Source organism: Crotalus tigris, unplaced genomic scaffold, assembly GCF_016545835.1.
Source record: "Crotalus tigris isolate CLP2741 ecotype Arizona unplaced genomic scaffold, ASM1654583v1 scf7180000020588.15403103151:6194809, whole genome shotgun sequence".
Lineage (NCBI taxonomy): Eukaryota > Metazoa > Chordata > Lepidosauria > Squamata > Viperidae > Crotalus > Crotalus tigris.
Window position 1 is genome coordinate 2,386,418 of NW_024098092.1, and position 17,388 is coordinate 2,403,805.

Below are 17,388 nucleotides of genomic sequence, written 5' to 3' on the forward strand. Positions count from 1 at the left end.
GTTTTACCTCCCCTGGAGAGACGCTGACCTTGCTCGCTGCTTTAAAGGGCTTTGCAGCCGGAGCCCATCCCGAGGCTCTGCTTTGAATTACTGGGATTCACACAAGGGGGGGGGGGAAGGTTCCTTCTCTGGCGGGGATGAAAGGATTCCAAACCAAACTCCCCACCCCATTGCCGGGAAAGTTCAAGAGCCCTTGGACCGCTTCCCATTGAGGGGAGGCGGGAGAATAAAAGATAAACAAGGAAGGAAAATAGTCGAGGTCTTATACCATCAAAAGTTGGCACAAACTTTGCAGGCTTCTTTCCCCCCCCCCCCCGGGAAAAAAAAAAACTAGTGAAGTTATTCAGCTGTTGCCAGGGCAGAGAAGTTGCAAGCCAGAGCTGGAAAGGAAGGAAAAGCAGGGGGGGCTTTCGCTCCCCCGAGGGCATCTGAGCCGTGGTGGCGCAGTGGTTAGAATACAGGATTGCAGGCTGACTCTGCCCACTGCCAGCAGTTCGATCCTCAAAGTCAACTCAACCTTCTATCCTTCCGAGGTCGGTAAAATGAGGACCCAGATTGTTGGGGGGCAACAGGCTGACTCTGTAAACCGCTTAGAGAGGGCTGTAAAGCAGGGCAAAGTGGTATACAAGTCTACGTGTTATTGCTATAAGAGCCCTGCTGGCGGCGTGTTTAGAATGCAGCATTGCAGGCTAAACTCTGCCCACCGCCAGCAGTTCGATCCTGACTGGCTCAAAATTGACTCCACCTTCCATCCTTCCGGGGTCGGTAAAACGAGGACCCAGATTGTTGGGGGCAAGTTGCTGACTCTGCAAACCGCTTAGAGAGGGCCGTGAAGCAGTATATAAGTCTTAAGTGCTGTTACTATTGCTATCTCCATTACCGACACCTCAGAATTATCCTGCTCTTGGACTCCTTCCAGTTTGGAGATGTTTTGAAAGCTGTTTTAAGTCCTAGTTTGTTTGTTTTTTTCCTCTGGGGTTTCAGACAACCGAAAGGCACTTGAAGGATTTTTGTAAGCGGTGGCCGTAAGTTAACTGTGTTCAGTTGCGTTGCAACTTTGAAAGGTCACCTCCACCAATGCATGTCAGTTTATGACTACCTCTAAAGATAGCCTGTACATTAATTGGGGCCTTCAGGATAGATATTAACCATTGCACTAGTAGGTTTTTTCCCCCTAAGTATTGTCTAGACATCCTGTGGGTGTATAATTGTTGCTATAGGTAGTCCTTGATTTACAACCAAGTTACACAGGTGTCTGGAGAATTCAGGAGATGCTGATTTTTTTTTAAGGGGGGAGTTTTAGACCAATTTTATCATCTTTATAACCCACCTGGGGTGATGCTGCATAACATGGGGAGCTTTATCAATCTGTTGAATGAGTGAATTAATGAATGAATGAATTAATTAATGATGAAGCTGTTTGCCAGACCTGATTTAAAATTGTGTTCTCACTCTGTTGTTCACACACAGTTGTTATATACCCATTTAGGCGTTTTAGGGCCAAACATTTAGTGATTTTTTTTTGCCCTGTGCCTATTGATTCATATTTATTAATTAATCCCATTGATACGATCAAGGAATTCTTATTGTTTGACTAGGTAGTCTTTTATTGTTTATATTCTCTACGTACTTTCCTTGTTCTTGTGCTGGTTAGCCTCCAGCGCCTCCACGCTTTAAGCAAGGAAGACAGTCGCGTAAATTTAAATGATATACAAAGAAATAAGCACCTGCGATTTTGCATGTAATTTGTAATTTTGAAGCTTTACCTTTTTTTTTTTTTGCACGCATCCTATAGCATACATGTGCTCTATTTTTAGTGGTTTTGTGTGTGCGTGACGTGCAGGAGATTTTGTTTTTCTACGCTTCTGAGTTTTTACGTGCAAAATAATAAAAAAAAATAGCAGTGATTTTAACTGGTAAAAAATCTTCCACTGAATTTAATCGGTTCAGTGCTTTGGGGCAGTTTGGAACCAGATTCCTACAAGCCAAAAAAAAAAAAAAAAAAACCCACATACATCTGGAAACTGTAACCCAAACATCTGGTGGTTTACAAGAGTCTTGATGTAGCCTAAACAGCATCAAGCTCGCAGGAATATGCACACACGGACATATCTTTCAAGAAAACTTGTCAAAAATCTCACAAAAGAAAACCTTGTAAAAAATTGGGCACAGGGTCAAAATGAGCAAGGAGTCAAAAATCATGTCCACATGGTTGCGGGATGCTGCAAACAGCCATAAGTGCGAGGAATGCGGAATTTGCAGAAGTTGAAACTTTGAAAACAGATCATAAGTATCCTTTGGGTGGGTGGAGGAGACGTTGTTCCTTGAACCAATCCGTAAGCAATTGTTCGTAAGTCAAGGAACAACCGGCCTCCAGAAGCAGTGAATGCTCCAACACTGGAGGTTTTTAAGAAAAGACTGGACAGCCCTTTGTCTGAAATAGTGTAGGATTTCCTGCCCGAGCAGGGGGTTGGACTAGATAACCTCCAAGGTCCCTTCCAACTCAGTTATTCCGTTATTTTATCACAAACTCTGTTATTCTATTCTGTTCTGTTCTGTTCTATTCTATTGAGCCATTTGTCTAAAATGGTATAGTCCTAGTTGTGCACCCACAATCTCTGGTGGCAAGCTGTTCCGCTGGTTAATTGTCCTCACTGTCAGGAAGTTTCTCCTTAGTTCCAGGTTGTTTCTCTCCTTGATCAGTTTCCATCCGTGGCTTCTTGCCCTGCCTTCAGGTGCTTTGGAGAAGATCTTGACCCCCCCCTTCTTCTTTAACGCACATGAGCATTTTCAACCAGGATGGGAGTTAAACTGGCTAGCACATGCGCAAAGACGTATCCCCACCCTCTTCCTTGGCCCGTTAAGTTGATGACAGTTTTTAGCTGTCCTCCATCCCCAGTATGCAGGGCTATTGATTGGCACGATGAGCAGAAAAACGATAATCGCCTCAAATTAATCCTGTAAACTCCTTTGCAGACATTTTTTGCCTAATGCCACTTCCAAGGTGCTTCTAGGCTACGCTAAGCTTTAGAATTAGTGGCCTTCTGGGAGAAGGATCAATCCATAAACCAAGCTGCCTGCTCACCTGAGAATTAGTCTGGAGGTAATAAGCCTCCAATCTAGGCTTTGATTCTGAAAAAGGGGTGGTGAGGTGGGGAACAGGGAAACAGACTAAGGAGGGGACTATATCTGTGGGAATCCGCTGATGCTTCTTCAGGTGCGTTGGGCTTTGGGGGTAAAATTTTGCTTGGTGGGTGTTGAGATGGCCACGTTCACATCCAAGCGGATGACCGATTATGCGGGGTGCTTTCCGGGAGACTTGACTTTTCTCTTAAACTGCGGTCAGGGCGCAGTGTGCTTGTGGGTGTGTTGTGTCGGAGGGGTGTATGTGGGTGCGCCGCGGGTGCTGTTCAAAGGAGGTCTTGTAAAGTATTTCCAAAAGCTGCTGTTCCAGACAGTCTTATCCTTCTTCATCTCACTCTGATCAAGTGATCAAGACGGCTGTGGGCTGGATCTTGGGGCGCAGAGAATTTGCAATTTACAAATCCTCTTTCCCGTCTTCTGTCTGACGAAGGGGTTCTGGAAAACTTAGCAGGCTACGCATTTGGGCCAGTTCCAGTTCAGCTTTGGCAAGCTTTGTAACTTTGATTTTTATTTTCTCTCTCTCACTAGGATTGGCAAATTTATCTGATGGGGTGCAAAGGTGGAACCCTAAGCATGCCTCTTCGGAATGGCTCCCCTTCCTGTTTTTTTGTTGTCCTTTCTCGTGGAAGTTTGCAGGAAGGGATGTCTTTTGTTTGTAGATTGTCTTTAGCAAAGGCTACTTTATTCTGAAATGATGAATCCACATCCTAATAAGTGTTGTGTATTCAGGAGCATGGAATGCCATTTGATTGACAGCACGGGGAAGTGTGATGTGATTTCTAAGCTCTGACCATCTCTGTGAATTTCTCCTCTTGGGCATGTTGGAATATTTGTACAAGCACTTCATTTTTTTTTAATTTTTTTTTTTTAAATTGCTGGCTCCCTTCAAACAATTGAATCTGGTGCGAGGTTTTTTGAAAATGCAAAAAAAAAAAAAAAAAAAAAGACCTGTGCAAATTCCAGGGACAAATTATTAACTACGGCTGCGCTTTGCAAGTACCTTTGCTCTTTGAAAAAAACTTCCTCTGCGGAGAGTTAAAAAAAAACGCAGGGCTCTTTAAAAATATTTTTATTTTACTCGTGAACTGCCCAGAGTCTTTTGAGAGTTGGGTGGCAAAATCACTTTAATAAATAAATAAGTAAGTAAGGCCTGCAGCAATGTTTCCCTACCTCTCCAAATGAGTCAGTTTTTTTTGTTTTGGTCCTGTGAATTCTTCCGTTCGCATCCAAAAGGGGTGAAACAATTGAGATTTTGGTTCCCATCATCCTCAAGCAGCACGTCGGGGGTGGGGGTGGGGGTTCTGTGGGAAAAATAGGAGTGTTGGATGGGAAGCAGTTGGATGGGGAAAGTAGCTCTGTGTCTTTTTTGTCCTCCCTTTTCTGTTTGTTTCTCTCTGGGAATTGGGTTATTGATTTAATCTTTTGGAAGGGGGGCCCCTCGTTCCAGAAGCACCTCCCCCAGATCCTCAGCCTACCATTCCTCTTGTCTTCTCTAAATCATCAAATCGCTCGTTTGCAGCAAGTGGATTTTCCTTGACAAAAGTGGTGGAAGAAAACAGCCTTTTGCACAATTCCCATTTCCTAAAACTTGGCCGGAAAGCCAAATATATATATATATCTCCGTCTCCAATCCACACTGCAGCTAGAAGCAAATCCTCTGCTCGTTTTTTTTTTTAAATGCACAGTTCGGTTTGTGCGATGAAATTAAAAACAGGCTGTGCCAAAGAAAGGACGATGGGGAAGGAAACTTGCAGATGACAATGCTTAGTTAATCCTGGAGGGGTGCAGCGGAGAACAACGTTAAGGGGGGGGGGAAACCCCTCCTGGAGAAGCCTCAGATGCTGATGTGAGCCCTTTTTTTTCTCCTCTCTCTTCTTCACAGCCAAAACAGTGATCTCACCTCTTTCCTCTCCAACCTTCACCAGAGCCGGCAGCTCGGCATGCCCGAGACGCAGAACCGCTGCGAGTTCAAAAGAAGCAGCCTTGAGGTCGGCTTGGGAGCAGCAGGTAAGTGGCGCGGGCGCGCGCACACACACAGGAACACAGAGGTAGCTCTGCTCTCCTCTCTCTGTGTGTTTGTGATGGTGTGTTTGTGTGTGTGAGGGCAGGAGGGGGATGTGGCTGTTGAAATCAGCTCCAGGGTACGGCCACCTGTGTTGTGTGTGTGTGTGTTTTGAGCATCTGCCGAACGAGGGGGGGGGAGTTTGGCAGCCAGCGGTGCAGAACGAGGGCTTAGTGGGGACATGTAATTTCATTAATCAAAAGCGGATCGTGCGGACGGCTCCACCGGCCCCCTCCCCTCCCCTCTTTCCTCCCCCTCCCCTCATTTGCACCTTCTGCTGTGTTCTGACCTTTCCAGAGCTTCAACAAAGTGCAGCTTGTCTAGCCGGGGAATTAGGGGGGCGAACTAGAGGGGAGCGAACGAAGGAAAGGTTGTGCTTTTTCTCCCCACTGGAGAAAGGGGACGGGGTGGGCAGACAAGGGAAGGTGTCCTTCAACCCTTCGCTTCTCAGCTCTGGCAAGGCCAGAAGCTGGACAACCTAGGGGTCAGGCAGAGACCCGGAGATAACATCCAGAAACTGATCCTCCGTTTCGGATGTGTTTACCCCAGTTGTTGTTTTTTGCAAACATTGGAGTTTTATATTTTTCCCAGCTCCCGGTAGGAAGGAACGAGGGAGCGATTGGCTTGGGCGGGTGAGAAGGAATTGGAAACTTTGAAAGGCAGGCCTGATCTACAAAGGATTCCCCCCCCCCCCAAATCGTGTAAATAAAACAGATTTTTGACCCAGCCACATCCTGCCAAATGCTCAAGGCTGGATCAGAGTCTGTTTTTGCTTTCTGGGGTGCCCGTGGCAAACTTTACGAAACCCTGAAATGTATCTGGATGCACGTCCTCCACTATTTTAGTTTTTTTGAGGATCCGCAGAGGTTTAATCCAGAAGGTGGCGAGACCCCCTTTGAAGTTTGCAGTGTCTGTCCTGTCCATTTGCTTCTGAATTTTTTACCCACCTGCTTGTTGTTTTTTAAACAAATACACTGAGGATCCTGCCACTTCCTGTCTCTTCCTCCTCCACCCGTCCTGAAATTCTTCTGAGTTTGGGGAGGGGGGGAGCTAAAAGGGACCCATCACTTTAAAAAGGGGGAAACCCTAGCGATGGGGGGGGGAGGGCATCAGCATCTGAAGCACTCATCCCAAGTGATAATGGCGCATCTTATTTTTCAGGAATCGAGCCAAAACTGCCTTCTAGCCACAGTCCTCCTGCTAATTGCACAAGCAATCCAGCTTGCCAAGGACTCCAATGGCTTTTGGCACCGTTTAACCCCACCCCACCCCACCCCAAAAAAAACCAGCCTGCAAATGGAAAACAGTCTGAGAGGCCAGAATGCAGCCCCTCCCCAACTGTAAGGCAGCCTCCTGAGGGCATAGAAAAGAGGAGGGGGTGGAGGGATGGGAGAGAGAGAGAGAGAGAGAGAGAGAGAGAGAGAGAGAGAGAGAGAGAGAGAGACGATGCTGATAAAATCTAATTGCTCCATCGATTTTGCTCTCTCGGAGCTGCTGTCAATGATTGAGGTGTTCTTAAGATCTCTGATGCAACATTTAGCTGTTTCTCACTCAGCCTGGCCCACCAGCGACCTGGAGGTATTACCGGCATCTCTTAATCATGGAGTAAGGCAGCATGCGGTTAAGACCACCCCACCCCCTCATCCAACAGGAAAGGATTTTTTCTCCAGTGTTGCGAAAACCTGCTTCACCATTAGAGGGCAGGAGAGAGAGAGAGATATGCAAGAAACGCCAGCTCTCGGCTGCCCTCTGGTGGTTCGTGGGATTCCCGCAGCCTAATTTAGGCCCTCTTGTAGGCAACCATCTCTTTTTGGTTGCGGAACTGTTCATTTCAAAAACCGCAATTTCTGGAGAGGAGGGATGTGTAGAGTTAAAGCCGCCACTGCCATTGACGGAGTCATAAAAATCCACACGGGGGAGAGGAGGGGAGGCTAAATTAAATTATCCACTCTGTCCTTCCAGTCCAGCGATTCAATATTTTAGCTCCTCCGGCTGGCTTCTGCTTCCGCAAGCAGAACTGACACACATCCAGATGTTGGTTCGCTTCTTCAAGCCTTCCTACCTCTACTCCGGAGTAAAAGAAAGGAATCCATCATGCAGCCCCCCACCCCGGTCCAATAATTGATCTGAAATTGGCAATGCATGAAAGAGAAGCATGTGGAAATGAGGGGAGACTTTCTCCAACTCAAACAAACAAGCAAACAAAAAAAACCCTACCAGCCTCTGGGTCTAATTTGCAGAGTTGTTCAAATGGCCAGGTGGAACAGAATTATGGGTCTCTAGGCAGAGGAGAAGGAGGAGGGAAGCGTAATGATAGCAGCCAGAATCTGGAGAGATGTAATAGAAGAATTCCGTCTGAAAATTTAAAAAGTTCACATTTTTATGATTTAATTCCCTCTTAATTGCGGGATTTTCTTTCCATGCCGTTCTAGGTGCACCAAGTAGAACGGGCTTTATTTTTTTCTTAACCTGACTGCCTCTGTGGCTTCTCGTCATAAAAATTCCCTGTAAGATGACGGGATGTAAAGAAATAGTCTTGGCAGGCAGGGATAAGGCTGTGGCTAATCTTAATTGAGAGCAACACACAAAGGGATGAATGCCAGGGTGGCACCTGAGAGGCTTTCGCGCGTCTGGGTCAACAAATCCCATTTTTTCTATCCGGTTAGGTAAATTCACTCGAGAAGCAAGCTACTGGCAGTGACTTGGGGGTACAGGGAAGAAAACCTCCTAATTGAGCACCCCTTCTAAAGTTGCTAATGTGGATCTTTCTGTTCCATCCACTACAAAATTGCTAACTTTACAGTTAGTCCTCGACTTGTGACAGGTCCTCCTTTAATGACCATTCAGAGTTACGTCAACCTGGGAAAGGGTGATTTATGGCCTGTAAAGTATTTCCAGGTAGCATAATATTATCCCCCCCCCCTCCCAGTCTGTCTCTTCTTTCAGTGCTGTCTTGAAAAAAACTTTTACCCATAAATTTGGGTGATCTCTTATTATGGGGGTTGGCTAGATATAATAAAAATAGGAATCTCCGTCAGTCAAATTGTGCTTTTCTGGATTTTAGCTTCCTCAAGAGGATGTTTATAGGCGCATTTAAGTCCAAATTTCCTTCTGGAAGTTGTTGGTGCCCAATCAATTCGAGCTTTTCAAGAAGAGATTGGACAGCCACTTGTCCAAATGCTACAGGTAGTCCTCCCCTTACAACCACCGTTGATCCGAAAATTTATGTCGTTAAACGAGACAGTTAAGTGCCCCATTTTACTACCTTTCTCGCCACAGTTACTCAGTTGGGGAGTTGGTAACACAGTTGTTAGGTGAATCCGGCTTCCCCATTGACTTTGCATGTCAGAAGGTCAAAAAAAGGGGATCACATGACCTCAGAAACATTGCAATCGTCATAAATATGAGTCGGTTGCTAAGTGTGAATTTTGATCACGTGGCCCTGGGGATGCTGCAAACGGTCGTAAGCGTGAAAAATGGCCATAAGTCACTTTTTTCAGTGCCTGTGTAATTTTGAACTGTTGTAAGTCGAGGGCTTCCTGTATAGGTTTTCCTGCTTTGGACCAGGGGGTCAGACTAGAGGACCTCCAAGGTCCCTTCCAACCTTGTCACTCTTATGTTCTAAGTTGGCTCATTTTTTAAAGATGCATCTTTTATTTCCTCTCTGCAATTCTCAAGAGCCTTCCACCACTGAGATTTCAAACCCAAACCCCGGAGATAGATAGATAGATAGATAGATAGATAGATAGATAGATAGATAGATAGATAGATAGATAGATAGATAGATAGATAGATAGATAGGTGTGTATATCTATCTATCTATCTATCTATCTATCTATCTATCTATCTATCTATCTATCTATCTATCTATCTATCTATCTATCTATCTATCTGTGGTTCTCAACCTGTGGGTCGGGACCCCATTTGGGGTTGAATGACCATTTCACGGGGGTCACCAAACAACGCAGTCCACCATTTTTTCCCCCTTTTCCTTAGCTGTGCTGCTCCCTTTTATTCTATTGGCTTTTGAAAGCCAATAGAATAGACTCTCTTGAATAGAGTCTAATTCTATTGGCTTTCAAAAGCCAACAGGAATTGTCCAGGCTGTCTCTGCCCTGCTGAGCCCGCCAAAAGTCCCCTTCTGCAAATGGTGCTGCACCAGTTGAGTAGTCCTCGACGTACGACCAGTTGAGTAGTCCTCGACTTACGACCGGTTGGGGGGTCGCGGCATTAAAAAGGTTGAGAACCACTGATATATATTAAAAAAGCATATTAGTTAGGCCAAGTTCCCCTGAGTCTTAACTCTTCTGCTTCATTTTGTACAGCCGTCCAAAAGCCCCCCAGGGTATATTTTGCCCTCTCTTGATGGACATCTGCTCACATTGGCCTTTGGAAGCTAAATCCTTCCTTTTTATTTAATTTATTTAATTTTTTTTTTTTTTTTTTTAAAAAGGCCGGAACGTGCACCGCCTGCGTCAGCCCAAATATTGCCTTCCCCTGTTCTAGGCCTTGTGCAAATGTAAAGGGATCGATGCGTTATAGATTTGTGTGTTTGGAGTGCCAGATCTTCCTTTGGGTTGCTGATTTAGATTCTGCTCTGCCTGGAGGATTAAAGGAGGACGGATTGAGGGGTACTCAAACCTCGCAGATTTCCCTCCCCCCCCCTTTCCCTTTTCAGTTCCATTCCCCATTTTTTGGGGGGGGAGGGCATGTGTGTTTGTGGGGCTTTGCAAAGAGGCAACTTGAGGGGAGCCGGGGTGCAGGAGTTAAATCGTGTGATGCAGCTGCAGCTTATAAATGAACTGGGGGTCCCTGCTGGTTCCCCGATAATTGGGCCTGCCGGGGCCGCGTCTCGGTCCCATCCTCTCATTGGGGAACTAATTGAAAGTCCTGTATTGGGGGTCAGAAAATGCCCAACTAATTAAGAGCGGGGTATGGCGACCGCTGGGCAACCCTGCCTCCCTTCGCCCCACCATGTTCTTCTGTTTCCCTCTCCTGTTTCCAGAGTGCTTCTTTTATTTCACGTTTTCCCCCTTTCTCGGGTGACCCATCAAGGCAGAGAAGACCCCCAAGAAGTGGGACTGAAAGCCCTTTTGATTTTGATTTAAAAAAAAAAAAAAGTTTTCTGAACCAGCAGAAGTTATTTTAAGAGCAGAAGGAGACTCGGGATAATTTAGTTAAATAGGTTTTTTTGGGGGAAAAAATAAGATATTTTCTCCTCCCCCCCCCAAGTTACGGGTCGTCCTCTACTTACAACCACAATGGCAGGCCAGGATTTCCCTCCCTCCCTTTGTCCACCCGTTCGTCCCTCCCTCCCTCTCTTTGTCCATTTCTCCCTCCCTCCCTCTGTCTGTCCATCCTTCTGTCCATCCCTCCATCCGTTCGTCCGTCTGTCCCTCCATCCGTCCCTCTCTCCACCCGTTGGTCCATCTGTCCATCCATCTGCCTGTTCATCCCTTCCTCTCTCCATCCATCCACCCATCCATCCATCCCTCCGCCCATTCTATCTGTCCCTCCCTCCATCCACCCGTTTGTCCCTCCCTCTCTCCATCCCTCCCTCCCTCCATCCATTCTATCTGTCCCTCCATCCACCTGTTCGTCCCTCCCTCCCTCTCTCCATCCCTCCCTCCCTCCGCCGGTTCTATCTGTCCCTCCATCGATCCGCCTGTTCGTCCCTCCCTCCCTCTCTTCCTGTATCTGTTTACCCAGCCATTTACAGGCCTTATATGACCATCCATCAAATTCCTCGATTCTAGACAGCTTGCAGCTGTCAATCAAAGGAGAGATAAAAACACCGTTGGCCCTTCCCACCCACTCAGGCCCCCAGACCAAACAGCCTCCCAGCTTAACCCCCAGTTGTAGCTCAGTGCTTGGCGGGGAACAGCCAGATCTTCCGCATCCTTCGAGAAAGCTAAAAAGGTTAGAGATCCCCATGGATCTCAGTCGGGAGACCATTTCAACACAAATCCCTAAGGGTGGGGGAGAAACAATTGCAAGATTTTTCTCCTCCCCATCCTCAAAAAAAGGAAGGAGAAGGTCACCTTGTGGTGACTTTTCCATCTCCTCCTCAAAGACCTGCTTTTCCCACGCGTTCATTGCACTTATGCTTTCTTCCCCTCTCTCTGTCCTTCCCGTCTTCGCCCTCCCTCCACAGTCATTTGTCCTGCGTTTTCTTCCCCGATGCGCCCCCCTCCCCTCTCCCCGTCGCTCCCGGGGAAGGACACTGTTCGAATCCTTTCCTCTCCCCGCGGAGCTGAGCGGCTCTCTCCCTCCCCCCCTCCCCTCAGCCAATCAATGGCAGCCTCTCCGGCCCCGGCAGGGCTTGACGAACAGGCGATCAATAAGTTATTAGCACCATTCTGTCAGCCGTAATGTGGAGATTGATCGGGACTGGGGCTACCAGCACGCCACTTGGCACTTCCCCTGCCTGTTAAAGATGACAGATTAAGGGGATAAAATAGAGGAATTAAGTCTGGCTGTCAAAGGCCGACACGGACTGGGGTGGGGTGGGGTGCAGCCCCCTGATTGAAGGGGCACCGAGGGTGCCACTCCTGGGCATCGGCGGGCAAAGCTGCCGTCTCTTGGCGGCAAGGTGCGGGACCATGACGTGATGGCTTTGTCCCGGCCCTGCCTGGCGTAGGATTCACACTCTGACCCGCAGAGGGGATGAAGAGGGCGAAGATGGGGGAACGTCTGGAGAGCTGGCACCGTGCGGGCTGCGTGGGGAGCCAACGTGGTTCCTTTCCGTAGAGATTTGCCAGATTTTATGAACGGTGTAGTTCAGGGGTGGGGGAACGACGGCCCCTTGATGACTTGTGGACTTCAACTCCCAGAATTCCTCAGCCAGCATGCTGGCTGAGGAATTCTGGGAATTGAAGTCCACCTGTCATAAAAAGGCCATACTGTATTTCCCCAAAAATAAGACCGGGTCTTATATGAATTTTTGTTCCAAAAGACACACGACAGTTTATTTTCCAGTTATTTTGGGAGAAATATGGTACTGAATGCGTCCGTCTGGCTGACGATCTTAAGTGGGGCTTGTTTTTGGAGTGGGGCTTATATTATGAGCATCCTGAAAAATCATGCTAGGGCCAACAAGAATAGAATAGAATAGAATAGAATAGAATAGAATAGAATAGAATAGAATAGAATAGAATAGAATAGAATAGAATAGAATAGAATAGAATAGAAAATAAATAATAGAATAGAAAATAAATAATAGAATAAAATAGAATAGAACAGAACAGAATAGAATAGAACAGAACAGAATAGAATAGAATAGAATAGAATAGAAAATAAAGAATAGAATAGAATAGAATAGAATAGAATAGAATAGAATAGATGACCTTGGAGGTCATCTAGTCCAACCCCCTACTCAGGCAGGAAACCCTATAGCATTTCAGACAAATGGCTGTCCAGTCTCTTCTTAAAAACCTCCAGTGTTGGAGCATTCACCGCTTCTGGAGGCAGGCTGTTCCACTGGTTTAATTGTTCTCATTGGGAAATTTCTCCTTATTTTCCAGTTGGGTCTTATTTGGGGGAAAACATGGTAGTTCCCCACCCCTGGTAGAGTTGAAGGATTCTAAGCCTTAAGCATTTGTTAGACAAGGTTAGGGGGGAAAAAAAGAGAAGGATGTATTTTTTTATTTTATTTATTTTTTAAAAAAGGATGAATCTAAGAATTAGAAAGGAAACTTCCACGTATTTTTGGGACCTGGAAGGGCTGAGGTGCTAAGCTGCAATGGTGGGTCGCTTTAAATTCATTTTTGAATAGTTTCGTCGATAATTCATTTCATTTGAGGAAAACTCTTCCAAGCGTCCAATCCTTGAGCGTGCCTGCTTTTAAATCCTTTTTTTTTTTTTTTTTGCAGTGGGGGTGAAATGAAGACCACCTTGTTAAATGGATCCACTGCACCCAGTAGGCGTTTTTGACTAGCAGCCAGAAATAAAGGGCCAAATCCCACTGCTTCTTTCATTGACGGCCTCCGATCTTTCAATGCCTCGGACTACAGCGCCCATCCTCCTCGGCAGCCAGGGCAAGGGGCTCTTTCCCCTCCGTTCTGGGTGCCGTTGTCTTTGGGGCCAAAGCCCCCCCCCCAAATTGAAACACCGAGGGCGCCACCGAAGCTAGACAAACCAGGCGGCGGTTTTCTATTTAAAATCCCCATTCTGAAATCTACGCCGAATTGAAATAAATAAAGCCCACGCCAGGCTCACTTAAATTCCATAACCTCTAACTTTGCACGCTGATTAAACGAGGCAGATGGGGGAAGAAGGAAAAAAAAAATTAAAATAACCTGATTTGCATCTTTTAAAAAATTCTCTCTCTCGTTGCACACAGTTTCCTTGCACAGTTGTGTTGGCGAGGCAAGGAAATGTCTCCAGCGTCTAACGCGGCTCTTAAAAACAAGCCACAAGCTCGTTTATCCCACGGGTGTCTCTCATTACGGGAACCTTGAGGACTAGAACCTTGGCAGGATCGAGAGGGCCCCAAGTTTGCACGCCTACTGCTTTTTTTGCAGGAGCTTTTGCTGGGGGAGGGAAGAGGGGGGGGAAGGAAGAGTCTCTGGATGAGAAGAGGCTTAGATGCCTACAAGGACGGCACTCTTTCCGCCTGTTCTTATTCGACGTGCTTTCAATTCCCACCCCACTCCGGCATTATTATGGAAGAATATTGATTTTTTTTTTTATGTGCGTGGGAGAAGAAGGGGAAGGGGGTGGGGGAGGTGGGGAGGGAGCGAGAGGTTGCTGTGGTTGTGTAATTGAGTATTATATATATTTTGCACTGGCTGGCAGGACAGGGCAATGTGTAGATATGAAGGGGTTTGAGACCCCCCCCACGCACACAAAAGGGGGGGGGTTGAACACCGTTAGAGTGGGAGAGGAGGTTTCTGCTCCCCTTATCCCCCCTCCCCCCCCATTCCAGGCTTCCACACACACCCCCCCAGACCCCTGGCTGTTTCACATCAGGGCACAGGAAGCCTCTGGGAAACGCAGGGGAGCTGATCAAATGATGCAGTTAAGTAAGGAAATAAAGTAGATTTTGCAAATTTATGGCTGGGAGCCCCTGGCATCGATCAGCAGCGCACGGGAGGGTGGCTGGTGCAGGGCTGGAGAAACGGAGGCGAAGGCTCACAGCAACAAGACTCCCCCCCCCAGCTTTCCTCAGCTGGATTGTGGTCTGTGTGTGTGTGTGTGTGTGTTTACAAGCCTGAAAAGGCTCACAGATTGTGAAGGGGGGAGGCGGTGGGGGACCATGTGCATAATTGTGAATTTCCAGCTGATTTTTTTTTCTCTTCTCTTCTCTTCTCTTCTCTTCAATTCTCTTCTCTTCTCCTCTCCTCTTCCTTTCCCTTCACCTTCCTTTCCCTTCCCTCTCTCACACCCTTCCTTCCTCCCTCCCCTCTCTTTTCCCTTCCCTCCCTCCTTTCTTTTTCCTTGCTTCCTTCCCTTTCCTTTGCTCCCCTTCCTTCTCTTTTCCTCTCTTCTCTCTCTCTCTCTCCTCTTCCTCTTTCCCTTCCATCCTCTTTCTAGATGACGTTCTAGGCAAAAGGAAAGTCTGTGTGTCCAGCAGCAACGGCGACTGTCTTTTGGAGAGCAAGAAATCTCGAAGCGAATCTCCCAAAGGTGAGAACAGAAAAACCTCTTGCGATTTCTGCTGGGATGGGTGGAGTTGTGTCTGCTGTTTTTTTTTTTGTTTTGTTTTGTTTTTTTGAAGGAAGGAAGGGTTTCGGGGCTCCTGTCTTTTTTTTTTTTTCAATTTTTATTATTTTATTTTCATTACAATCATAAGAAAAAAAATTCAGATACATAAGAAGTTAAAATACAACACACAAATTCCGACATTGCTCACCCATTTCCCCCCAGACCGCATCCCCCTCTCATCTCTTCACTTCCCCCTTCTGTCTTTGAGAACCTCGTTTATAGATTTATTTTCAAAATTATTCTGAATTTTAATCGGGTCCACCCAGAGCAGTTGAGACGCCGGGTCTCCATTTGGCCTAATTTCCACCCTTTATCCAAAGTTATTAATCAGTTAACAAATTTTGGGAGTATTGTTCAAACAAGTCCTCGTTCATGTTTGCTAAAACATTGTGCCTGAACCCTTCTGCTTGTTTTCTCCTCCCTTTCCCGCCTCTTAGGCCCTCCACCCCAGTCCGCAAAGTTACAGGTAGTCCTCGCTTAATGACCGTTCCAAGTTAGGACAGCCTCAGAAAGACCGTGTAGCGCTTCCCACCGTCGTGAATCATTACCTTCCCCCTGCCTAGCCACATTTCGAATGTTTGGCAATGGGTTCAAATTTATAGCAGAGAAACATCCACTGGGCATGCCGGATTCATTTGGCGACTGTGTGGGTCATTAAACGGCCACGTGGTTTGCTTTGCAAGTGTCATAAAAACGGTTGGAGATTCAAGTTGGGTCACAGGGCGGCAACTTGTAACTGCCAATGTGTGTGTGGACTTCCAGGTGCCACGGAGCTCTTGGGGGCCTTGGCTACCGCAAGCAAAGCTTCCTGTCCCTCCATTGCCTCCACCTTCCATTTTATGGGGCAGATCCCGGGAGGGAAGTTTGAGCCTTGCGCGCACGCAGAACGCTCTCGTCAGCGAGTCAAGCTGCAATTCCGCTTTGATTGCTAGAGACACACCGAGAAAAACGCCGAAGGATCGACTTGGAAAGCTAGCAAGATCTGTTTCTTATAATCTCCCTAAATTAGGGGGGGGGGGAAACTAGCCTAGCCACGTAGCCCTTATTGATAAAATTGTATCGGAAATTCCAGAATGACCTAAATCAGCGTTTTCGCTTCGTTTCTACACTTTAAATGCAATTTAAACGGTTTGCAAAGCCATCCCCAGTACTTTGAATAGCTCCCCAAAGGAGATTAAAGACACCCCCACACACACACTTTAACGGGCTTCTCCAAATGAGTAGGGGCCTGAAAACCCCCCCCCCTTTTCTTTCCACTTGTAATTAGGCAGCTGTTAGGGGTCCCTCCCAGCGTGCTGATAATGCTGGTTTATCCAAGGAGGACTTAAGCTCTTTCGAAAGCTGTTTCTACAATTTTGATTTGCTGCTTTTTTTTTTTTCTTTTTCCAGATGGCAATTCTTGGATATTTTCTTTCCTAATTCTCCTTTTTTTTTCCCACTCCCCCTCCTTCCCGTGCGCACACACACACACACACACACACACACACACACACACACTCTCCAGGCTCCGGCTGCATCCTCTGAAAAATTAATCAAGGTGATAGCGGTTTAATCTATCTTGCGGAGAAGCTGAGCTTTAATCAGGCTTCCATGAAACCCGGCCATCTATCGCTTTGGGATCAATGCCACGGCGTTTCCACACACACACACACACACACACACACAACGAAAGCCGTTCATCCCCCCCCTCCTTCCTCAACTTCCCAATTGTAGTTGTGATCAATCACCTTGCCTGTCCCCCTCGTCCCCCGCCAGCTTAATTATTTTATTTTTTATCGATTGGTTGATTAAATGTTTACGCCTCCCGACTTTTTGGGGAGCGAGGCTTCGCAAATAAAACACACAGAACGATAAATTAACACCGGGATTAAAAACAAAGGCGACGCAACCTGGGTAACTCACGTCGCCTTACCTTAGCTGGCTTTGCAGTTTAAGCAGAAAAAAAAAAAAAAGATTTGGGGTGTTCTCCCCTAGTTCAGATGACTCCCTTTTGGGGGTCTGAACCCCTTTTCATCTAGTATGCTGAACCTGGCTACTAAAATAACACATTTTCTGGCTTTGCACAGTATTTTGTTCTCCAAGCTCTTAGCCACCAATTAACCCAGATTATCGAAGCGTAATGCATTGTCCGAATGCAGCCATTTGACTTCTTGCTTGCCAGTTTATCTTCTCTATTCAGCCATTGGCCGAGCTGCTGTGATGTCACAGAATAATCTACAAAGGCTCCGCCCACAGGCCTGATCATTGCTACTTCCGCGGAGGAAACGGAGAAGCAAATGGGGTGAAATGCTCAAATTTGGGGGCTGGCTGGTGTTTCTGAAGCCCTAAATATTTTCCTGCGTGCATCTAATAATACTGGGATACACTGCCTTGGAACAGAGAAGCTCTACATCCCATCTCCTTCAGGAACTGTGGCTGGACTCAGCCTTATCTGTGTTCCCTAAATAGTGGCCTATAAAGATTTTTTTTTCTAATTT

General features: G+C 46.6%; 1 protein-coding gene across 8 annotated transcripts in view; it reads left to right on the forward strand.

The window, feature by feature from the left end:
• SAMD11 (sterile alpha motif domain containing 11) overlaps positions 1-17,388 on the forward strand; it is a 121,768-nt gene that overhangs the window by 78,682 nt on the left and 25,698 nt on the right. For all 8 annotated transcript variants that reach the window (XM_039367174.1, XM_039367175.1, XM_039367172.1 and 5 more), the window contains 2 exons: positions 5,027-5,151; positions 14,741-14,833. In XM_039367174.1, the coding sequence (XP_039223108.1) occupies positions 5,027-5,151; positions 14,741-14,833 (218 nt within the window). The remainder of the gene's footprint in view (positions 1-5,026; positions 5,152-14,740; positions 14,834-17,388) is intronic.